This window comes from Vanessa cardui, chromosome 29 (assembly GCF_905220365.1).
Source record: "Vanessa cardui chromosome 29, ilVanCard2.1, whole genome shotgun sequence".
NCBI classification, from domain to species: domain Eukaryota; kingdom Metazoa; phylum Arthropoda; class Insecta; order Lepidoptera; family Nymphalidae; genus Vanessa; species Vanessa cardui.
In genome coordinates, this window is record NC_061151.1 from 2,780,283 (window position 1) to 2,804,347 (window position 24,065).

The 24,065-nt window shown below is 35.6% G+C and overlaps 2 protein-coding genes across 2 annotated transcripts in view; one reads left to right on the forward strand and one right to left on the reverse strand.

Moving 5' to 3' along the window:
* Positions 1-3,011: 3,011 nt before the first annotated feature.
* The window catches only part of LOC124541902 (extracellular serine/threonine protein kinase four-jointed), a 48,815-nt gene continuing 27,761 nt past the window's right edge, over positions 3,012-24,065 (forward strand). Inside the window, exon 1 of the mRNA XM_047119824.1 lies at positions 3,012-3,249. The gene's annotated coding sequence lies outside the window, so the exon portion shown is untranslated. The remainder of the gene's footprint in view (positions 3,250-24,065) is intronic.
* LOC124541901 lies at positions 10,909-13,227 on the reverse strand. The gene has a single exon (XM_047119823.1). The coding sequence runs from the start codon at positions 13,137-13,139 to the stop codon at positions 11,346-11,348; it is 1,794 nt and encodes a 597-aa protein (XP_046975779.1). The 5' UTR covers positions 13,140-13,227; the 3' UTR covers positions 10,909-11,345.

Here is a 24,065-nt window from a genome sequence, read left to right on the forward strand (position 1 = left end):
CATACATACACACACACACACACACGCACACACTCAAGCACATACCCATTCACTTATGTATAGTATTTAAGTCTAGTAATAGTTTTGTAATACCTTTTTATGTCTTTTTTTTTCTATGGTTTATTTCAATTAATCACTGTAACTGTTATGGAAGAGCGTGAACTCTTGAACGTGATACAGGTATTATTATACTTACTAGGAGTTCTCAGCACCCGAATGTAAATTGAATATTTATTAAGCGAAATAAACTTATTATTATTATTAAAACCACTGCGATGTCTGTCAACAGGATCGTGGAAGCCTCTCCATGCTTGTCTCCTTATTCGCTTCGAAGGCGTCGTGGTACTCATCAGGGGCATATAGGTTTTTGAACTTATCACAGCACGCTTATAATTATTTAGTTTCTATGTAATAGGCAATATACGTAGGCTACCTCACGATATTATCCTTCACGGACATGTATGAGATGAATTAAAGAAACTCAAAAAATAAATCAAAAATCAAAATATACTTTATTCAAGTACACTTTTACAAGCACTTTTGGACCGGTTCGGAAAGTAGATTCTAACGAGAAGAACCGGCAAGAATTAACCACTCGATCTTTCATCGGATTTGAACCACAAACCTTCTATTTACGTTCACTGGTTCTAGCCACTGAGCTATCTAGGACCTTATTTCACAAAATTATTAAAAAGATTTAAAGTAATGTATGCGTATGTATGTTTTTGTCAGTAAATTGACAAAGTTTGAAAACATCAATGACATGACAACAGCGGAGCCCTAGGGCCTTAGGGCTAGTAGGAGTAGGGCTTTTAGGTTGCCAACATAAACTAAGACATCCCTTTATCATGAGACACTCTTGTATTTTATAATTTTTTTATGATATAGTTTGGCGGACGAGCGTATGGGCCACCTAATGGTAAGTGGTCACCATCACCCATAGACAATGACGCTGTAAGAAAATATTACAATTCCTTACATCGTCAATGTGCCACCAACCTTGGGAACTAATATGTCATGTCCCTTGTGCCTGTAGTTACATAATACTAGCTAATGTACGGAAGCGTAGTAATATCTTTCAATGACTTATATACGAAAAGATTTTCAAATATTTTCCGTTCTCAATTCTGTACATATAATAAAATTGGAGTGTCTGTTTGTAATATTAAAATAACCCCTTTTACAATTCATATGTATTTATACACGGTACATATACCAAAGTAACGTTTTTTACAATTTTTGTCTGTCTATCTGTTTGTTCTGGCTTATCTCTGGAACGGCTGTACCGATTTTGACGGGACTTTCACTGGCAGATAACTGATATAATAGGGAGCAACTTATGCTTATAACATTTTATTGTTAAATTCAAAGGCGTAAAAGGTCGCGGGCACAGCTAGTGTATATTATATGTCATAGTGATATGTTGACGAACGAATATTGGCGCTAAGGTTATCTGCAAGCCATGATCACTGCATAGATATATATAATCATATCATAAATATATATAAAACAAAGTCGCTTACCGCTGTCTGTCCTTATGTATGCTTAGATATTTAAAATTACGCAACGGATTTTGATGCGGTTTGTTTTTAATAGATAGAGTGATTCGAGAGGAAGGTTATTGTATATAATTCATGGACAATATAGTAAAGGAACAAGAAAAAAATATGTAGTATATATATATATATATATATTTTTATGTAACAGGTTGACGGACGAGCATATGGGCACCCGATGGTAAGTGGTCACCATCACCCATAGACAATGACGCTGTAAGAAATATTACAATTCCTTACATCGTCAATGCGCCACCAACCTTGGGAACTAAGACGTTATGTCCCTTGTGCCTGTAGTTACACTGGCTCACTCACCCTTCAAACTGGAACACAACAATACTGCGTACTGTTGTTTAGCGGTAGAATTTCCGATGAATGATAGTACCTACCCAGGCGGGCTTGCACAAAGCCCTACCGCCAAGTAAATATATAAGTAAGTATATTTAGTATCAGCATTGTCAGCAGCAATGAAGCCAGGGTTGGTATTTTGTTATAAAATTAACTAATAAGACAAATCCAATCTCCACCACATTTAACAGATAGTAAAAAATATTATAGAAAATACTAAGACGCATCTTCAGGCCTTAAAAAAAAATTAATAACTCACAGAACATTTACAATGAAACGCCATCTTTTTATTTAGTCGAGAAATTGAAAAAAAGTATTCGCATGAAATACCAAGTGCAAAGTTTTATTTAAATCGGTCCATCGCTTCAGGCGATAGCTTCGGACACACGGACAGTTTTTATTAATAACATTAAATATGTTGCTATTGAATGTGTAAATGTAGAGCGATCTTAAGATGATAATAATATTGGGCATCTTTTTTAATCTGTTGTGAAAAAAAAAGTTTTTATGTCAGTACAAATCTAAAACAAATAATAAAATTGATATTTTACCTATAGCACACAAATGGGCACCCCCAATTTACCCCTTCGAGGGGTGAATTAATATAAGTAGCCTATGTCATTCCCCGGCACTCAAATTATCTCCACTGCAAATTTCATCCAAATCGGTTCAGCATTTAAGCGTCAAAGATCAAGACAGAGTTACATTCGCATTTATAATATTAGTATAGCATTATCACTAATCATATATCATTATACATATAGTTTAAAACGTAACGTTTTGTATAATTGAATAAGCCTAAAACGATAAAACACGCCGTATCGGCATCAATATATTAGATTCAAAGCAAATACTATAATTTTATAACTAACTGCCCTATCAATGAATCACCGATCAGAAGCATAACTCACGCATACTATAATGATCTACAGAACCAGCGCTCGATCGTTCAAAGAAATCATCGGAAAAAAGTCAAACGAGACACAACCATAATGCATGCCATTGTTGCTGTCTCTTTCCCACACAGCCACTTGACAACGCAAGAGCGAGACGGGGCATCTTTTATTCAGGCTTGCATGTTTTTACTTTAAGCAGTCTTGTACTAGACGTCGTCGAAGACGGACGTTGATTTCGTCCGTTGTGAAACGTATATATATTTTTTTCATCATAAAAAAACTTTAATTTAGTGATATCGTTAATTCTATTGACTTATATATTGTGTGATTCAAATAATATAACAATATATATGTTATAATTTATCGAGGAATTCTTTTGAAGAGTGTTTTGTGTTAAAAATTTGTGTTTTGGTGATTTGGGATTTCGTGTAGCAGATCTATGAAAAACGGTTCGTATTTGTCTATTAATAATAATAAATATTAATAATGTATATGTATATAATTGCACTTAAAAATAATTTATTAGTAATAAAATAATGAGACTGAATATAAAGTACCATTTTACAACTCTATTATATAGAATATGGTCACATAACTGTATGGTATGTTTCTATATGATATCCGCCTAAAACAAAGTTTTAATATGTTAATATAAATACCAGTTGACATTAAAATCTGTATGTCATATATTTTGAATACATCGTTAACTATGTCGTTATTATAGTATCGTAACAAATAAATTTGAACCATACATACATATATAACTTTATAAATATCGAGTTATAAATGTATAATATAAGTTCATTAACATAATTTTTATATAAAACGGAAAAGTCACAGAAAGTTTCGATGAATTGGATATATAATTAAATTAAATATATTATGATACTTTGTTTGATATTTTATACATTAGTCGAAGTGAGTTATACAGGGTTAATTTCTTATAATTTGTGTAACTAGTTGAACTAACTGTAAAAGATCCCAGAATATTTATTACAAGTTTGCTGTGATAGATCTAGATTAAGATTATAGCGACGATCTTTCAAAAGATAGATATATCCCTAGATTGACACTTATACCCAATACAAAAATCCTAATATTATATTTTTGATGTCGAGACCCTATATATATCGGTGCGAACCAAACGTACGCGCGATTCAGATATCAGCGGTTTTATACAAATTTTCAGTACAAACATATAATAAAAATAATTACGGCTTAACAAAATCCAATCGTAATTCTTATAAAACTGGAAATTTCGTTGTTTAGCTTTTTGAAGTTAACAGATTATAACATAGACAACATAAGTCCAGCTTACGCACCTATGACCGTACAGTGGCCAGTTTAATTGATTTTAGCTCATAATTAAATGTTTGTCTAAATCTTAGAACTAAATGGAGATAAATTGTCGCAAATGACAAATATCTTGGAGGTGCTATTTATCTTAATGCAAATCTTAATCATTTAAAAGCAAACATCAAACGATACTCAAAACAAAAATGAATTCATGTTAAATTGTTAAATTTTTCGTTTTTCGTTTTAACCATATGATGGAACCCGCATTCCACCAACTCGCATTGAAACAGCGGGGTGGAATATGTTCCAAACCTTCTCCTCAAAGGGAGAGGAGACAATAGCCCAGCAGTGGTAAACTTACAGACTGTTAATGTTGTCTTAAATTTTCGCGATTATTACACATTTAAATAAAACTAATTATAACGGGTAGACCTACCCGTGACCACGAACACTGCAAAGTGCTCGAAACGTCGGGATGTTTAAAAATAATTAATATACGCGATCCATCCGTTATAATTAGTTTTATTTACAGACTGTTGTTGATGAAATCTTGATGAAATTGTTATCTCCAATACCAATAATCAAATTTCACAGAAAACATAGAGCACATATATGTGCATAAAATTAGCACACGAGTGCATTTTCTATTCTTTTCTTTCATAATCTAGGACGGTTAGTACTTTATGTGTTTCCTAGGCAAACTATTATAGAAAATGTAAATCTTCAATTCAGGACCTACACAAGATTATATTCTACACTAGCTGGCCCGCGATCTTGTACGCGTTTAAATTTAACAGGATTTTTTTTAGTATAGCCTCAGTTACTCATTATTATATCAGTTATCTGCCAGTGAAAGTCCTGTCAAAATCGGTCCAGCCGTTCCAGAGATTACGAACAGACAGACAGAAAAACATTGTAAAATATGTTGTTTTCGTATATGTACCGTGTATACATATGCATTGAGTATAAAAGGGCTATTTTAATATTACAAACAGACACTCCAATTTTATTATATGTATAGATTGATTCCAGAATCTATGATTATTTAAGGCTGTTGTGATGAAATATGCTCTTAAAGGAACTTTTGTCTTAATCAGCTGTATTTTAGAGAGAGTTCGTACATTTTGCAAGTTATCGCTTCAGCTCTTGTTTTTCAAAATGTTGTGCTAGTATTTTTATCGATAATATACAAGAAAATTGATACTCAGTGAGTATGCTAATAATAAGTACAGTTCTACCGTGGCGGAACATTAAACTATACTATATTGTCCATTTATATACAAAAACTTTCCTCTCGAAGCACTCTATCTATTAAAAAAACTGCATGAAAATCTGTTGCGTAATTTTAAAGATATAAACAATACATAGGGTAGCGGTAAGCGACTTTGTTTTATACTATGTAATGAATAATGATATATATGAATTACTGTAATTGTAATGTCTGAAAAGTGTTATAATTGAAATAAAAAGATAAAGCGGTTGCATATTTATTTAAGGACACTTTGTTGAGTTAAGTTTTACGAATGATTATTGAACATATGTTTGTATTATACTCTCTATCACAATAAATATCTTGGTATAATTTTGTCCATAATTTTCAAGGTGTTTCATTTAGTTACATACAAATAAACATATAATACTTTTAAATTATTTGATAGAATATAAAATCGTACAAAATATAACTCAAAATTTTGAATTAAATCATTTGTCAAAATGCCTCCACACTTTGGGAAAGTATTGTCTCCGAAAACGCTGACTTTCTTAGGTTACGGGCAATTACAATAGACTTAGTATCTGTAACACAGAATAAATTCACTGATTATTTTTACAAACACACACATAATTCTTGAGCTGAGATGGCTCAGTGGTTAGAACGCGTGCATCTTAACCGATGATTGCGGGTTCAAACCCAGACAAACACCACTATATATACATATGTGCTTAATTTGTGTTTATAATTCATCGTTCTCGGCGGTGAAGGAAAACATCGTGAGCAAACCTGCATGTGTCTAATTTCATCGTAATTATGCCACATGTGCATTCCACCAAACCGCATTGGAACAGCGTGGTGGAATATGTTCCAAATCCTCTTAATGGAAGAGGAGGCCTTAACCCAGCAATGAGAAATTTACAGGCTTTACTTTTACTACATAATTCTTACAAACTTTAAACGGTTTCTTACGTGTATTTACAAAGATTCAATATTGTTTAGTGCAAGGCAATGTCTGTAATAAATGTACGAGATAATATCTCGTACGGTTTTATCAATTTTGATGAAGTTCGTACCTTTCTTTATATTACGAGATAAACATAGTCGCCATTTTATCTCAGGTTATAAAGTGGACAGATTGTTGTATATATTACAGATAATTCTGTAATGATTCCCAAGTTATAATTACGGATTTGTTGCAACAATACAACAATCAATATTTGATTTTATAGCTATTTGACAATGCGAAAAATAAATTGTGAATTATCGTAATCAGTGTATAATATGAGTTTAAAAATGGTTATTTACCAACGAAAGTTGAAAATTATACTTAATTTATTGAAAAATCCATAAATAAAAATGCATTTTTTCAAACGTTTGTCACGTCATAAAAAACGCTCCTGATTGGCCGGGCTTATGATGAAGTCACTTGCTTGTTAACCTTGCTTTTCTACTATATGTACCACAGATTAAAATACAAGAAAGTAACGTCACCGACTCCGTTGCAGCGCCATATTGTCCAAGTAGCGTTTTTGCGCGCTATTTAAATGTGGAATTTTTATATGGTATTTTTCGGCAAATATGTACTAGAAATAAAAAAAAAACTTTTACTGAGTTCCTTAACGTCTACTAAATAATATAAAACCGATTTTAAAAACTAGTTAAATAGCCTATTGCGTACTACTAGAAGCTAATATTTTAAAGCTTAAAAGCTCTTGATTGTACCCAAAGCTAAAGCTAAGCATCGAAATTTAACAAGCAGAATCTTTGAGTAACTACAAGTTATTTTTAAGTGTGAAATTGATTTTTTTAAATGCATTGCACCATTTTATGCTTGTGCTTGGGAATTACGGTAGTCAGGATCGAACTGGTGACTTTTTACATCGCTAGTTCCCTGTAAACCATTGCGCCATTGATACTTCTTGACGCTTACAAAGTTATATCAATTCACTGGCAGCTTATAAAGTTTAGTTAAGTGTAAGAAACCATTTCCTGGAACAAATAATGTGTAAGTTATAAACAATTTACACTTCCATCTAGTCATTTAAAAATACTTTAACATAATTTAAAAGTAAAAAAAGATATTTTTAAATAATTAACAACTTTATGTCCTACTGTGTAAGGGCTAATTTAGAATCACATTCCTTGCCCTAGCAAGCTCTACCACTAAGGAATGTTCCGGTTTAAAGGGTAAGTGAGCCAGTGTAAATACGGTACAACAGACATCTTTGATTCCAAAGTTGGTGGTTCATTAGCGATTAAAATAATAGTGGTGACCACTTACCATAAGGTGGTAAAATACTTTGATACAGTATTTTGATGTTTTTATCATTTTAATAGTAGTATTATTAAAGACTAAGTTGGCAAAACGGCTGAACAGATTTTGATAAGTCTTACAATAGAAAACGCCCACAATATAAGGAGGAAGTTCGTTAAAAATAATGATCATGTCGTAATTTATACATCGATTCTTAATTAATGTCTTTTCTTTATCTAAAGAATTTTTAATCTGTAATCAATCATCAATTCACGCAACTTATATGCTTTAATGATTTTATCTGTGCTATTTGTATTTTTAATCTGTTAATGTTTTCTCTGTTTAGCTTAATTTGTGTATTATTAAATAAATACGTACATATATAGAAGCATTCTCATTATTAATATTGTATTTTTTAAATGTTGAAAAAGAGTAACTTTTAAATTTCTTGACGGTTCTTCTGGGTAGAATCTACTTTCCAAACCGGCGGTAGCTTTACTTAATTGTTAAATGACGATTCAAAAGTGCTTGTAAAAGCCCACTTGAATAAAGTTTATTTTGATTTTTTGAATTCAGAGTCTAGTCATCTTCACCCATTTGGGATGACGAGTTAGATACTATATGTTCTTTTATAGCCTTATGAAGTGGTTAAGACTTCAAGCATTACAAATATAATCTTATGCATTTATAACACTAGTTTCTTGTATTTTATTCAAACGTAAATAGCGCTAGAAATAGATTATGATTCATTTTAATATCAGATCAAAGCATTGTTCAATGTTTACGTAATTGTAGATAATAAAACCAGTTAAGGCTTTCGCAAAATCTAGAATTGTCTATGAATGCTGAACGACAGATAATGACTGTTGACAAAAACTCGTTTGTGGAGAGAGGACAAAGGAGGTAAGGATGAAAGGAGATTATAATAAAACCTACATGGAATGTCTAAGGGATGTTTTTTTAAATAATCTTGATTAAATTTTTGGCAAAGAATGATAATGATATGTTAAACGATGGTTGATGTGTTCACCAACCCACATTGGAACGGCGTGGTGTGAAACCTCCAAGTATTTTTCTTAAAGGGAGATGAGGCCTAAGCCGAATAGTGGCTCTTTTATAGACTGTAATTTCAATGAAAACTTTTATTGATGATAATAATTAAAAAGTTACAATATTAAATAATAATTGAATTATTGACGACCTCCGTGGTCGAGTGACGTGTACACCGCTTTTCATGGGTACGCCACTCCGAGGTCCCGGGTTCGATTCCCGGCCGAGTCGATATAGATCATTAGTTTTCTATGTTGTCTTGGGTCTGGGTATTTGTACCGTCGTTACTCCTGATTTTCCATAACACAAGTGCTTTAGTTACTTACATTGGGATTAGAGTAATGTATGTGATGTTGTCTCATATTTATTATATTTATCTATTTTATTGTTAATAATTAAACTTAAAAATTAACAAATTGATTATATATATAATATAATATATTATCTTAACAATATTTCCTGAGTCTGACTGATTCGATTTCCAAACTGAAGTTTACAAATGAAATTGATTTTGATGACGGTAGAATTATTGATAAGTGGGTGGTACCATTTGGCTCGCAACAGCCCTTCTACCAGTAAATGACATTGTTTCCTTATCAAGATCGCTTTCATTTTTAAAACGAATTACAATTAGCCCCGTGAACAATCTCGTTGTATCTCGTTTTTTCTACGTTTTAAAACCAGTTCGTGATCGAATCGTTAATTCAAAACAGTAAAACACAAACGTTCTTTACATATAATTCGTAAACCGTTAATTTTCAAGCGATTAAGAAATTAATTTTCCCTTAATTGGAATCCGCTTTCAGATATTTCGATCCGATAAAATAATACATAGATATCTTAATTAAGACGAATTGTTCTGTTAATTAATTTCCCTGTACGTATTTTTTATTAGATAAATCTTGTTATCAAAGCGTTAGTGAGTCGAACAATTATTTATAGCTGCGAAATTAGCTAAACCTGATAATTGATATCCCTAGCCTGATATTTAGGCTGAATAGAAAAAAAAAAACAACGGAAATATTTTGACAGCTGTCAAAACGAAAAATATTCCCGCGCTCGCATGACATATCCAATAACATTATTTATCTGTTCCGAAAATGTCCGCCATTGTTTTGACAAATTACAGTAAGCATAATTTAAGGTCGGCGAATGATTGCGCAAGTTAAGATTAATGACTGCTATTTATTTTACGGTTAATTGATTTATTTGCCGACTTTCGACAAAATCAACTTTTTTTTTTACAGATAATATACAAATTTTACCTAAAAAATAAAATTTTTATTATGTTTCCTGGGACGTCTGAAGTCCATTATGAGAGTACATTGTACTTGTTCCGCCGCTAGCCGCCAGAGGTCTCCGTTTTCCCTCCAAAAATGACTGCTCAGTGGCGCCCTCAACTTTCTTAGCGATGTTTCGTTCCACAAGCCGCCATATTTTTTCGTCATTGGGAGTTCATAATGATGATGGCTCACCAGGAAGACATCACCTGGACTTCAGACGTCCCAGGAAACATAATAAAAATTTTATTTTTTAGGTAAAATTTGTATATTATGTGTTCCGTTTGACGTCTGAAGTCCATTATGAGAGACTTGTTTGTTATCTCCTGGTGGCTTGTGGATGAAATTTTATTAAAAAATAAACAACGCAACAATGTGATAATGGTTGCTTATATTAAAAATATAATGTATGATTACAAAGAAAAATTAAATTTACACTCAATTGAACAAAATTAAAGAATTAAGTTAATAATAATCAGTGAATTAGTAAGTGATTAATTAGAAGAGAAAAATCGGGATAAGGATTTTTCTGAATCTACAATCATGGCGGATTGAATTGGTTTACAATAGAATTTTCTAAATGTACTTTCGTGTTGCCAGTTAGCTTTATTTAGAATATCATTAATATTATACTTTTCCAGCCAGTTCAAGGATGAAACCGCCGATCTGAAACTACCTGGTGAAGCTTGGATGCCAGCTTCAGATAAAACTTTCTTTACCCAGCCACCAATTATAGTCGGTGTGGTTGGCTTTACGACGCCTCTAGTAGTAATAAAAAGATTTGTTATAGACCCTCTCGAGCTTCCTGATATTTCTTTTAGAGTTCTTACCCAAAATACCGGATCAATATTTCTTTCAGGTGCAGCTGAGAGTATCCAGTCTGATTGACAATGTGATCTGGAATCTGTTTTCGACCCAAACGAAGGTGTTAGAGTGATTGAGTCTGAATTGTCCACGAAATGATTTGCATCACAATGTAAAAGGGTCAGATAGTGCACCCTACCCCGTGCCCCGATGCTAACAACAAAAGCGTGGCGGTGTGTTTCGAAACCTCGTAAAGGTTAGTAGGATCTGGGTTAACGAGTTTTAGATGCCTGATGACTATTCTTGCATCCCAAATAGGGATCTTGGGCGCAGGAGGTTTTGCTATGGAGATAGCTTTTAGCACGTGCTTAACTATGTGGCTGGAAGAAATCTTCGCGGTGGAGATAGTCTCACAGATTGTTGATATTGCGCTCTTATGCACTAATATGGTACGATAAGCTAAATTATCTTTTATGTGTAGGTGGGCTAAGTAGCGTGCGACCTCGGCTGGCGTGGGCATACGAAGATCGATGCCACTGCTTTTACACCAGCGCGACCACTTCGTCCATATCGGGATGTAAGTTTTAAATGTGGAACCGCGCCAGCAGGATGACAAAAGCTGTCTCTCTTCCACAGACCAGTTGTGGGTCAACGAATCCCACCCAAAATGAGCCAAGCTTCCAGGTTCAGTCTGTCCACTTGAGCCGGTGGACGCCCTGTGGATGTGTCTATGAGATTTGTCTCCAAGTCCTGAATCTTCCTCGGTCGAGTCAGTGATCTGTTTTTGAGGTCTGGGCGCCAAAATGGTTTCTTCCACTTGGGCGTTATTATTATAAATCTGCCTGATGCTGAGTTGAGATGATGGAGCACTCGAGGCAGGAGGCTGGGTGGGCAGAAAATCCAGGCCAGATCGTAATGCCAGTGCCTGCTGAAAGCCTCGTGAAAGCAAGCGTTCGAGTCTGCCAAGTCTAATGAGACATATGTTGGAACAACATGTGCGAGATTTGACGCAAATAGGTCGATTACGGGTGTTCCCCAAACGCCGAAAATCTTTTCTGTAGCCTCGGGCAATAGATGCCACTCGGGAGCGACGCGCTTGCGCGAGAGGTGGTCGGCTTCCGTATTGTAAACTCCCGGGAGGTGGTGTGGCAGGAGTACAATGTTGAGGCTGTCCACTAACGTCAGCAGAACCTTGGTCAGCTCTAAGAGTGGCCCTGACCTGGTTCCGCCTTCGTTTCTTATGAAGGCTATCACAGTCCGGTTGTCGCTCTGCAGGATCACAGTCGAGTCTTTCAAATTCTTTGTTTCGGCTGATATTGCAGCGATCACTGCATACATTTCTTTCATGTTGCAATGCCAACTTTGCTGTTGTCGAGTCCAAGCACCCTGTAATCTCTTGCTGTTGACTAGAGCTCCCCATTGTATATCGGATGCGTCCGTAACGATGTAATTCGTTGTCATCATCTCGTGATGGATTGGAGTCACTTGATGTATGTTGTCCAACCACCATTCCAAATCTTGATGGACTTCCTCCGAGAACTTCATTGGGGCTCGAGGGTTCAGGCGAAGCTTGTTGCTGTGGCGTTGCAGAGTTCGGCAATGCAACCTTCCCCGGTGGGTGATGAAGGTTGCAAAGTTGAGATACCCTAAGAGGCGTTGAGCCTGCTTGAGGGTCCAATTGCCTGTTGCAAGCCGAGCTTGAATGTACTGACCCACTTTTGAGACCTTTTCTTGGGGAAGGGACTTGGTGTTGATTTGTGTGTCCCAATTTATACCCAGAAATTCTATTGACCTCGTCGGAGTGAGGATGGATTTTTCCAAGTTGACATACCATCCGAGACTGGTTAGGAATTTGATAGCAATTTTTACTTGGGCTTCCAGCTGTTCCCTGGACTGATGAGCTAGGAGGTAGTCGTCCAGGTAGACAATTAGACGGAGTCCTTGCTTTCGAAGCATTTCTGCAGTCCAGTTCGTTAGGGATGCGAACATTTTTGGCGCCGCCGCTAAGCCGAACGGGAGGCAGGTCATCTGCCACAATTTGCCTTCGTAGCTGATGCGTAGGTAGCGCCTGTGCTGTACTTTGATAGGCAAGTGGTAATAGGCTTGGCTGAGATCTAGCTTGGCCATCCAGTCTCCTGATTGAAGGAAGTTGGGGGTCTGATGGTGATTTATCAAGTTGAAATGTTTTGGTGTCAGGTATCGATTTAGGGCTTTCAGATTGAAAATTACTCGATTTTTTCCATTGCTCTTTGTTATGATGAACAACGGGGAAATGAAACTTGGGGTAGGGGGTGCAGGCTCTAGAACACGAGTTTGAATCATCTTCTGTAACTCGATTGACATTAACGTCGATTTTGGAGTCTGGTATTCCGTCAAAACTTCTTTTGTTGGAAGAATTAATGGTGGCGCTTGGTTGAAAGGAATGCGGGCACCAGATACCATTTTTAATATAGCCTGTGGAGGATTCAAGGCGGCCCACTTCTTTTGAAAGAGCCTTAGACACCCCCCCGTAAAACCACTCGAGTCATTTACTTTTAAAGTTTTGTTTACTTTGCTTGTGGCTTTTATGTCCTCCCTTTTGGCTTGAGCTAGAATTGATTTGGTTGCGATGAGCACTGAAGTCTTTTCTATCTTTTTTAAAGGTTGTATTGGTTCCCGGCTTTGCAGGGCGGATACGAAAATTCAAATTGTCTTTAGACGTTGACGGGCTAGAGGACACAGGCCGAGAAACCGAAGAAGTTGTTGATGCGGCATATTGTTTGTGTAGCTTGTCCACCCCCCCTATTTTTTGCACATACGCAGATAAAGCCTGAGGGTTGAACATATATTCGGCCGAGGGAGGTATTTTCTCTATGTCTTCTCGAACGTACGTACCTTTAATAGCCTTGACAATAGCACGACGACGAAGTTCCAACACCTCTGCACGTTTTCCGCAAATTATTTGAAAAATATCGTGTGTTACGCTTTTATAGGGCGAATCGGTTCCGAAAAGTTCTTTCAGTTTCTCATAAATGGATGACGGAGAGAGCTGAGATTGGTTTACCGCCGACCAATCAATGAGAGATTGTAAAGCTTCATTTACGGACTCATTTTGAGCCATAACAGCATTGGACAACGCTGCAAAACTCCGCTCCATTTGAAACCATCGCAATGGAGCCTTAGGATCATCAAACTTTCGCAATTCCTCGTTCACTTTTAGTTCCATGAAGCCCGGGAACGCGACGTACTTCTTTTGAGTTTCGGTATAGCGCACAGAGTTCCAGTCTTCAGAATCCAAACGTTGTACTGACATCATTTTAGCAACGCGTTCGTTATTGGCTCTTGCAATTGTGGGTTCTTTGATAGTAAGATCCAACTTCGCTATATCACCTACCACTAACTTATTAATATTTGCGGGTAGGTCACCGCCGCGACTGTCAGGAATAGGTTTAACGAGAAAAGGTGTCGATCTTTCCTCTAATGCAGGTTGTGAGGGTATTACTGCCCTAGGTGTTTGCGCAGCACCCGGTTGCATAATATTTTGGATGTAACTCACCAGATGTTGAGAGAGGGCCTCAAACCTTTGATGCAATTCGTCGTCTTTCACCGTAGAGCCCGAAACGCAGCTGCGGGAGCCGCGCGAGCAGCGCGAGCGGCGCGTGCGGCGTGAGCGGCGCACGCGCTTCGGTGTAGGCTGTGACTCCTTACTCACAACACTTTCGTCACTATCACTGTCACTAGGGCTCGATGAACGTCTAGAACGAACAGTCAAACGCGTGGTGCCCAGAGCACCTTCCGACATTTTATCGTTAACGATACCGGCGCGAGAATCCGAAATCGAGCTAAGACGACGCTTTCGCGAATTTGCAGTCACGTTTTCTTGGTCGTTAGTTTCCATGATAATCACGACCACGAAATAGGAAAAACGAAAACAGAACTTTTTACTTCACTTCTCAAAAGTTCAAAATAATTTATAGACAAATTTCGATAAGCAGCTTTAGCACGCGGTTCGAAGAACAACGCAACAAATGACGAAAAAATATGGCGGCTTGTGGAACGAAACATCGCTAAGAAAGTTGAGGGCGCCACTGAGCAGTCATTTTTGGAGGGAAAACGGAGACCTCTGGCGGCTAGCGGCGGAACAAGTACAATGTACTCTCATAATGGACTTCAGACGTCAAACGGAACACATAATAAATTTGTTAAAAGGTTTCGTTTGAAAGGAATAAAACGACTTTAAGCTTTTTAAGGCGTTTTAAAATAAAGTACTTAATTTGAACATAATGTTTGAATGTTTCTTTCAGCTTATTTTTTTTTTATTTACAAAGAAATCGATACGAAAGGATTTTATTTAGCAATTAAGTAAAAGAAATTGTATGTTTAAAAATATACGTCAGAAAGACTTTTAAATGTCATTCAAATATAAGTTCACGGTTGTAATGTCGTAGTCCAAGTTTAAAGCCAGTGAAATAATAAAACTGGACTCATAAAAATATAATATTATCATATATTAAAGTCTCCGAAACGCGCTACATCTTTTGTTACAAGTTTTTTGTATATTAGTTTATTGATATTCTCAATTAGGCTTTCAAAAATTTGTCTTTCTTTATAGATATATAGATTGTGTATAATACTGCATCTGATTTATTAATGAAATATAACATGCCCACTTTTACTTGGTGGTAGGGCTTTGTGCTAGCCCGTCTAGGTAGGTACCACACACTCATCAGTTATTCTTCCGCCAAGTAACAGTACTCAGTATTGTTGTGTTCCGGTTCGAAGGGTGAGTGAGCCAGTGTAACTACAGGCACAAGGGACATAACATCTTACTTCCCAAGGTTGGTGGCACATTGACGATGTAAAGGATAGTTAATATTTCTTAACTTTTCTCGTCATTGTCGATGGGTGATGGTGACCACTTACCATCTGGTGGCCCATATGTTCGTCCGCCAACCTATACCATAAAAAAAGTCTATCACACCAGAACGGCTGAACGGATTTGAATGAGATTTGTTAGATAGATAGATTATAAACTGAAACAGCATATCCCTTTTTATCCCTAACATTCTCTGTCTCTTTCTCTAACGAGCGAAGCAGCGTTCGGAAACTAGTATTAAATATATTACGTGTTGTCACCTAAAACGAGTTATACAAGTTTAAATATATAATTATAATTTCGTATGGATTACATTTTTAGGATATATTTGATATTTATTTAAACCATAAACATGTCAATGTTAGACTAATAAATTAAACTTGGAACTAAGTCGTATCATAAAAAAAAAGTTACTCTTCGCGACATTATTCACCACAGATTAAATACAAATGTTGCTAGGTTGCATAAAAAAAACATTCCACGGATTTTTTATTACCTTTTTTATCTTAATTTATGGGAGTGAATATAAGAAATTTTATTGTATTTTAAATGCATTAAATGTATTTATTGTTAATTTAAATGTTAATACGAATAAGTAAAATCAAAAAAAGGTCAAAGTTTATTGTAAATTTTTGATTGATTGGGATTTGGTCCAACGGCTTCTACTTTGGGGATCGTGGGTTCATATTTTAAGCTTGTTATAATCACTTTGTTTATATACTGTAATTTTTATGAGACTTATATGTCATGACATTTGCCTCGAAAGAATTCTAAAAAAAAATGAGGACAAAAGCTCACAGCGTCATGTTTTAGTGATAAAATTAATTTCAATAATATATCAACGTCTTAGATATTTTATTATAAATTTAGATTCCGAGTACAAATTGATTTTTTTAGCTTAGAATACACAATAGTGATTTCCAATAATATATATACTAATATTATAATACAAAACCTACCTAATACCTGTTGACTTCCAAGTAGGATACATTAATTTAAATAATTGTATTTAATTAACATGACGTTGTATTTTTTAAATGTTAAAAAAGAGTAACTACTGAGTTTCTTGCCGGTTCTTCTCGGTAGAATCTACTTTCCGAACCGGTGGTAGCTTCACTTAATTGTAAAATGACGATTGAAAAGTGCTTATAAAAGCCTACTTGAATAATGTATATTTTGATTTTGAAACTAATTCTATCTGTCCGTTGCCGTAGAAAATTTTAATTTTAAATATTGGAAATGAGTAACTACTAAGTTTCTTTGTGGTAGTAGCTTTTGTTATACTTCTGTAATATAACAATTCTAGTTCATTTTCGATTTCGAACTCTTAGTATTGGAAAAAACAAGCTACTTTTATGCATAACACCTGATGAGCTATTTCTATTCATATTTAATAAATTATGTTAATAATAAATTTGACAAAAATATACCCGCTGAGTTTCTTTCGCCGGTTCTTCTCAGGTCAGGGTATTTTCTTTTCCGAACCGGTAATGTTTAATCTGACTATCAATAAGTAATAATGCTTCCATATTCAATAAAGGAATTTGAGTTTGAGTTTCAGTTAGAAAGCAGAGTCGCAGGTGGCAACTAGCTATAATGGACAATAATATAACAGATAATATATAAATATTTTTCTTAATTTATGTAGTCTGGTAACATTTTTAATCTGTCGCTGCGTGGGAACAGACGGAAAGACAAAAAGTCAAACAACAATGACGATGTCGTGACGGCTGACCAGGCCGGTCAGGATACCGGGGTCACGAGGCTGGAGATGATTTTAGGGTCCCTTGGATGCATTTTAAATTCAAATATATTAAGATTTGTAGTTTATAGATTAATTTATTTTAGAAGACAATTAGGGAAATTATGTACACAACTATTTTTTCGATATGGTAACACTTTGCCAATTTTCCCCGAGCCTAAGTCTTATATATGATGGAGTATTTTTTTTATTTAATAATAATTATTATTCAGGTATAAAATGGCTTATTACTAACGCAACTTCACTTCGGCAAAAACAGATAAATAAGCCGCTGGTTTATTCGGCACTTCTTTTCAGGACATTTGCTTTTTCAAACCAGTAGCTTTTAATTGACGATAAATAATTAAGTGCCTTCATAATTTTTTATTTATTTTATTTAATTTCATTAAATTCTGAAAACGATTGAAAGGAAACTAATTATATAACAGATCAACCTTGACCGATTTTAGAATGATTTTCCGTCGCCCTTTGACACGGTAAGTTAAAAAAAACGTCATTCTAGTTTCGAGAATGAATGACACAAAAACCATTCGATTTAAGAATGGTTTGGAGGCATTGAACTTCTTTAAACTACATAAATATATACTTTATATATGTAAAGTATTTATATTGAACATTACTTTATTTTTAGTTCATATTATTATATATTTAAGCATTTAATGTTATTAATTCTTATGTTAATAAAGTAACTACTGAATTTCTTGCCCGTTCTTCTCGCCGGTGGTAAGATCAGTACGGTCAGTTACACTTTACAGTATGTAATTTAAATATATTCTAAGATATAACAGATTTATTATATGGTCATAGCGGTTTGTATTGTTTAATGAAAAGAAAGTTTCGAATATTTATAATATATTTAGTACTAGTTATCATCTGCGACTTCGCTTGCTTTTTATATGCGGTTGCTAGACAAAAAAAGCATCCTATGTCCTGCCTTGGAGTTCAAGTCTGTTCATACCAAATTTCACGTCGTTCGTGTAAAATCGTTTCTGTGATGATCGACCCAGTGGTTAGAACGCGTGCATCTTAAACGATGATTGCGGGTTGAAACCCAGGCAAGCACCACTGAATATTCATGTGCCGACATGTGCTTACATGAATATTCATATAAAATCTTTCAAATTATAACTCAAAATTTGACATAAAATCATTTGCCTCCACACTTTGGGAAAGTATTGTCCCGTAAAACGCGGAATTTCTTAGTTTACATACAATTACAATAGATTTAGTATCAGTAACACAGAATAAATTCACTAATTAGTTTTACCCACACATACACACATATTATTATTCATTTCATTCAGGTGAAGGAAAACATCGTAAGGAAACCTGCATGTGTCTAATTTCATCGAAATTCTGCCACATGTGCATTCCACCAACCCGCATTGGAACAGCGTGGTGGATGTATGTTAGTGTATGTTCCAAACCCTCTCCTTAATGGAAGAGGAGGCCTTATCCCAGCAGTGGGAAATTTACAGGCTGTTACTTTAAACAAACTCGACGTATAACTCGTTCGTGTATTGTGAAATGTGACGTGTGATTACAATAATATTCAAAAAAGGTTCTCGATATGATATCAACGTCGATTTTGAACATTTTACGATCAGATCGGACACTTGCAGAACCACAAAATTGACCCTCGATGTAAATATATGTTACAATATGTTTTTTATAGCTTTTCTGTATGTATTTTTTATCGTTGAAAAATACCTTATGTATAAATTATTATAACGTTATGTATGTGTGCAAGTGAATTCTTTACATTTGAACAGAGGGCCAGATTTGAATCGTTGAAGATCTTGGGGTAAGGAATCAAATTCGATCCTTAAATATTTCATGAACGAAAAGTTATTTCGATATTTTTTATGGTATAGATTGGCGGACGAGCATATGGGCCACCTGATGGTAAGTGGTCACCATCACCCATAGACAACGACGCTGTAAGAAATATTAACTATTCCTTACATCGTCAATGTGCCACCAACTTTGGGAACTAAGATGTTATGTCCTTGTGTCTGTAGTTACACTGGCTCACTCACCCTTCAAACCGTAACACAACAATACTGAGTACTGTTATTTGGCAGTAGAATAACTGATGAGTGGGTGGTACCTACCTAGAAGGGCTTGCACAAAGCCCTACCACCAAGTAAATTAGAGTCATGTTACAAAAATATATTTTTTCTTATCTAAATACACTTTTGTGTAGGCTGTTATGATATTATATACTAGTAGCTAATGTAAGTTACTCCTTATTACATATCTGCTGGTGAAACTCTCGTCCAAATCGGTGCAGTCGTTCCAGATATTAGCTGTAACAAATAGACAGACAGACGAAAATGGAAAAGTGTTATTTTGGTATAACTGTCATGTGTACACTGTGCATATACATTTGCAGTTATAACTTAAGTCAATGGACTGATTTAATAATTAAATCGATCTCAGCATAATCATCGCTGTCGTGGCGTCTATGACCCTAGGGGTCTTAGAATGGTATGGACCCTACCGTAAAGTCTAATTAATGTTTGGTTAAATTTATTCTTTTAGAACTACACAAATTGATATGACATCTTAAATAAATAAATACATATTGGACAACATCACATACAACACAAACATAAACATCACATACAACATAAACATCAGAATTAACGACGGTATCACAAACACCCAGACCCAAGACAACATATCGGGAAATGCCGGGAATTGAACCCTGGACATCGGAGTGGCGTACCCATGGAAACCGGTGTACACTCTACTCGATCACGGACCATCGGGATCATCAATATAAGGGATGGTTAATATCTCTAAAAGTATCGAGGTCTATGGAGTCAGCCTGCATATTTTGATTTAAAAAACGGCAAATTTGCCAAATTGTTTTGCGATCCTGACACATGCAAATACAAACGAACATAAAATACATAAAATACGCTAAAAATCCAACCGACCCGAACGCCATCATAAAACGATAATGATAACGAAATTTTATGAACAATGTGACATATCTTTGTGTGGTGTGTTATTTTTATTGCGATACATCGAAACGTAAAGGACCGTTAAATAAAAATGGCCGATTAATGTCGACAAATTATTTCTTACGAGACAAATTTAGCGGTTACCCGTCGAACGTGTTTTGATATTTTGTTAAAATGCGTCCATTTTGTTCTCCGAACAGTTAGTGCGGGTGGGTTTGCATGTATTATGTATATTCAATATGGTGAATAGTTCCCCCCCTACATTGTAGAGGGTGTGATTGTAAGTCTTAGATATAAAAGACTTGACTATATCCTTTCTTTGGGTACAAGCTTGCTTTGCAGACAAACAGATTTATATACAACAACAACACCCTGTAAATTCCCACTGCTGGGCTAAAGGCCTCCTCTCCCTTTGAGGAGAAGTTTTGTAACATATTCCACCACGCTGTTCCAATGCGGGTTAGAGCAATACACATGTGGCAGAATTTGTATGAAATTTGTCACATGCAGGTTTTCTCACGATGTTTTCCTTCACCGCTGAGCACGAGATGAATTATAAAGACAAATTAAGCACATGAATAAGCGGTGCTTGCCTGGGTTTGAACCCGCAATCATCGGTTGAGATGCACGCGTTCTAACCACTGGGCCATCTCGGCTATATTAGTCATGATTCGGTCAGTAGATATGTATTATTGATAGTCGCCTGATGTCCTGGAAAACCTTTATTTTTCTATAAAACAAACACAATAGTACATGTTGATATTCAGTGCTGCTGTTGAAAGCTAATTATCTCATGGAATCACTTATTCCAGCGTGGGAAACGATTGTTGACGAGCATATTAATCAATGTTATGTCAGCTTGTTATGTCAAACTTATACATGATGATATTTTTCAAGTTTCTCAAAACAGAATCTATGACAACTAGACTAACATGAGCTTTTACTTGACTTTGTGCAAACCCGTCTGGGTAGGTACCACATACTCATCAGATATTCTACCGCTAAACAACAGTACGCAGTATTGTCGTGTTCCGGTTTATGTGAGTGAGCCAGTGTAACTACAGGCACAAGGGATATCTTAGTTTCCAAGGTTGGTGGCGCATTGACGATGTAAGGAATGGTTAATATTTCTTACAGCGCCATTGTCTATGGTCGGTGGTGACCACTTACCATCTATTCAATGAATTATGAACGGGGAATGTATCGGCTAAATGTAATTCAGGTATAACTATAATAAGGCTAGATTATTAAGTGAATCGATAATTTTGCGATGATATACAGATTTACATAAAAAAACAAAGTCACAAAATACTTTATTCAAGTAGGCTTTTACAAGCACTTTTGTATCGTCATTTAATAATTATATTACGTGAAGCTATCACCGGCTTCTAATGTAGATTCTTTAGAATCAGCATGAAACTCAATAGTTACACTATTGCAACATTTAAAATAACAAATTCATGTTAGTTAAATACAATGTTATATGTATATAATATAACCCCCCTTCCCTGCATGGAAATCAAGTATTAGCTCAACGCTTTATCATTTATATAATCTTGTATTGAATAATATGCTTTATTTACCAATGTATTTTTTTTACAAATTATTTGAATTGGTGAATCGACAAAGTTAAAGTTAAAATTATGCGCACAATAGTTAATTAATTAGCCGGATTCGAACCTTCTTCCTTTAATATTCACTCATTCTAACCACTGAACTATCACTTAATTTTTTAAGTCACGCATCGCATATCCGATTGAATGTAACTTAGTACAGTTTTTCTTGGTAAGTGATTTTTTTCTGACATAGTATTAATATTAAATTAGCGAGCGCGGGAATATAGGGTAGTTGAATAGATGTGCTGTTTTTATTCACGTCAACTCTATTTAATTCGTAACTCTATAACAGCAATAGTTTTGAAGTCAATGAGCTGTTTATATTTTTATAGTTCGCTTTTTTTTAATTTGACAACATTGCATATATTACTGTGATACCAATGTAAGTAGCTAAAGCACTTGTGTTATGGAAAATCGGAAGTAACGACGGTACCACAAACACACTCAAGACAATATTGAACACTAATGAACTTTTTCTACATCGACTCGGCTGGAAATCGAACCCGGGACCTCGGATTGGGGTACCCATGAAAACCGGTGTACGTAATATTGATGTTACTATTGGTGTCAATGTGCTGTTTAATTTCACGTCACCTCTATTTAGTTCGTAACTCTATAGCCGCAATACTATTGTTTCGTACCAGGGAATCAATTCTAATAACTTACGATAGGTTCACGATTCTATTTCGATCGGACTTCAACTGTTTCTTACAAAAATTTGTAGTTGCAATACAAGATATACTGAACCACTAATGTCCCTTGTATTATAGATACGGCATTTATTAATATTCGTTCTAATTACGATACCAATTTGTTAGAAGAATTAATACCCAAGTAGATACGCATATATGTATGCTCCCAATGTTAGTACTGCATGGCGATGGAACAAATATATGTGCAGCCTTTAAATTTCCCACTGCTGGGCTAAAACCTCCTTTTAGAGGAGTTCAGTTGCTCCAATGCGGGTTGGTGTACACTAAACCTCGAATCACTGTATATATTAAAAAAAACTTCATCAAAATCCGTTGCTTAGTTTTAATATTTTAAGCATACATAGCATAGGGATATAGGGACAGAAAAAGCGACTTTGTTTTATACTTGTGTTTTGTATATAGTAATCTACAACAACAACAGCCTGTAAATTTCCCACAGCTGGGTTAAGGCCTCCTCTCCATTTTAAGGAGAAGGTTCGAATCATATACCACCACGCTGTTCCAATGTCGGTTTGTGGAATACACATGTGGCAGAATTCCTTTGAAATTAGACACATGGAGATGAATTATAAAGACAAATTAAGCACATATGTTAGTGGTGTTTGACTGTGTTTGAACCTGAAATCATCGATTAAGATGCACGCGTTCTAACCACAGGGCCATCAGCTCTTGTCTTCCAATATATATAGTAATATAAAAATCCCATACGTCGAGAATCGTTTAAGAAACGAGCGTCCAAGCTATGCGTACCGCCGTGGAACCCTAAAAACGGCAACAATTAAAAACAATCGGGTCCGATGAATTCTGTCACCGCAAAACGTATAATTGTGGGGCACGTCGCTTCGCGGAATAAATACCGAGTCTATACAAAGAGATTCCTCGTCGTTAGCAAACGGACGAGTTTTTGTCGTCGACTGTTTGTCGATAACGATTGAATTGCTATCTTAGAGATATCAGAATATGTGTGTGCGAAAATTTGCAAAGATATCACGTGATATGTTCTCTTGGTAGGCAGCCAGCCTGTCAATTTCCCACTGCTTGCCTAAGGCCAGGCTGGATGCGAGTAGCCGGAGAAGGACCACAGTGGCGTGCAATTGGAGAGGCCTATGTCCAGCAGTGGACAAAAACGGGCTGATGATGTGGCCAAGGCCTCCTCTCCCTTTGAGGAGGTTTTGGAATATATTCAACCACGATGTTCCAATGCGGGTTTGTGGAATACACATGTGGCAGAATTTCTGTGGAATTAGACACATGCAGGTTTCTTCAAGATGTTTTCCTTTACCGACGAGCACGAGTTTATATTATAATTGATATTGTATCGTACTCAGTATCGTATAGTAGGTGATGAGTGAGCCAGTGTAATATGCACAAAGGACGTAGGGCGTTGAAAAATGGTTGATATTTCTTACAGCGATGGGCAACGGCAACTAATAACCATTTTATAAAAAAA

Coding starts and splice junctions, on each gene's coding strand:
- LOC124541901 (XM_047119823.1), bottom strand. CDS start 13,139: ATGGTATCTGGTGCCCGCATTCCTTTCAACCAAGCGCCACCATTAATT.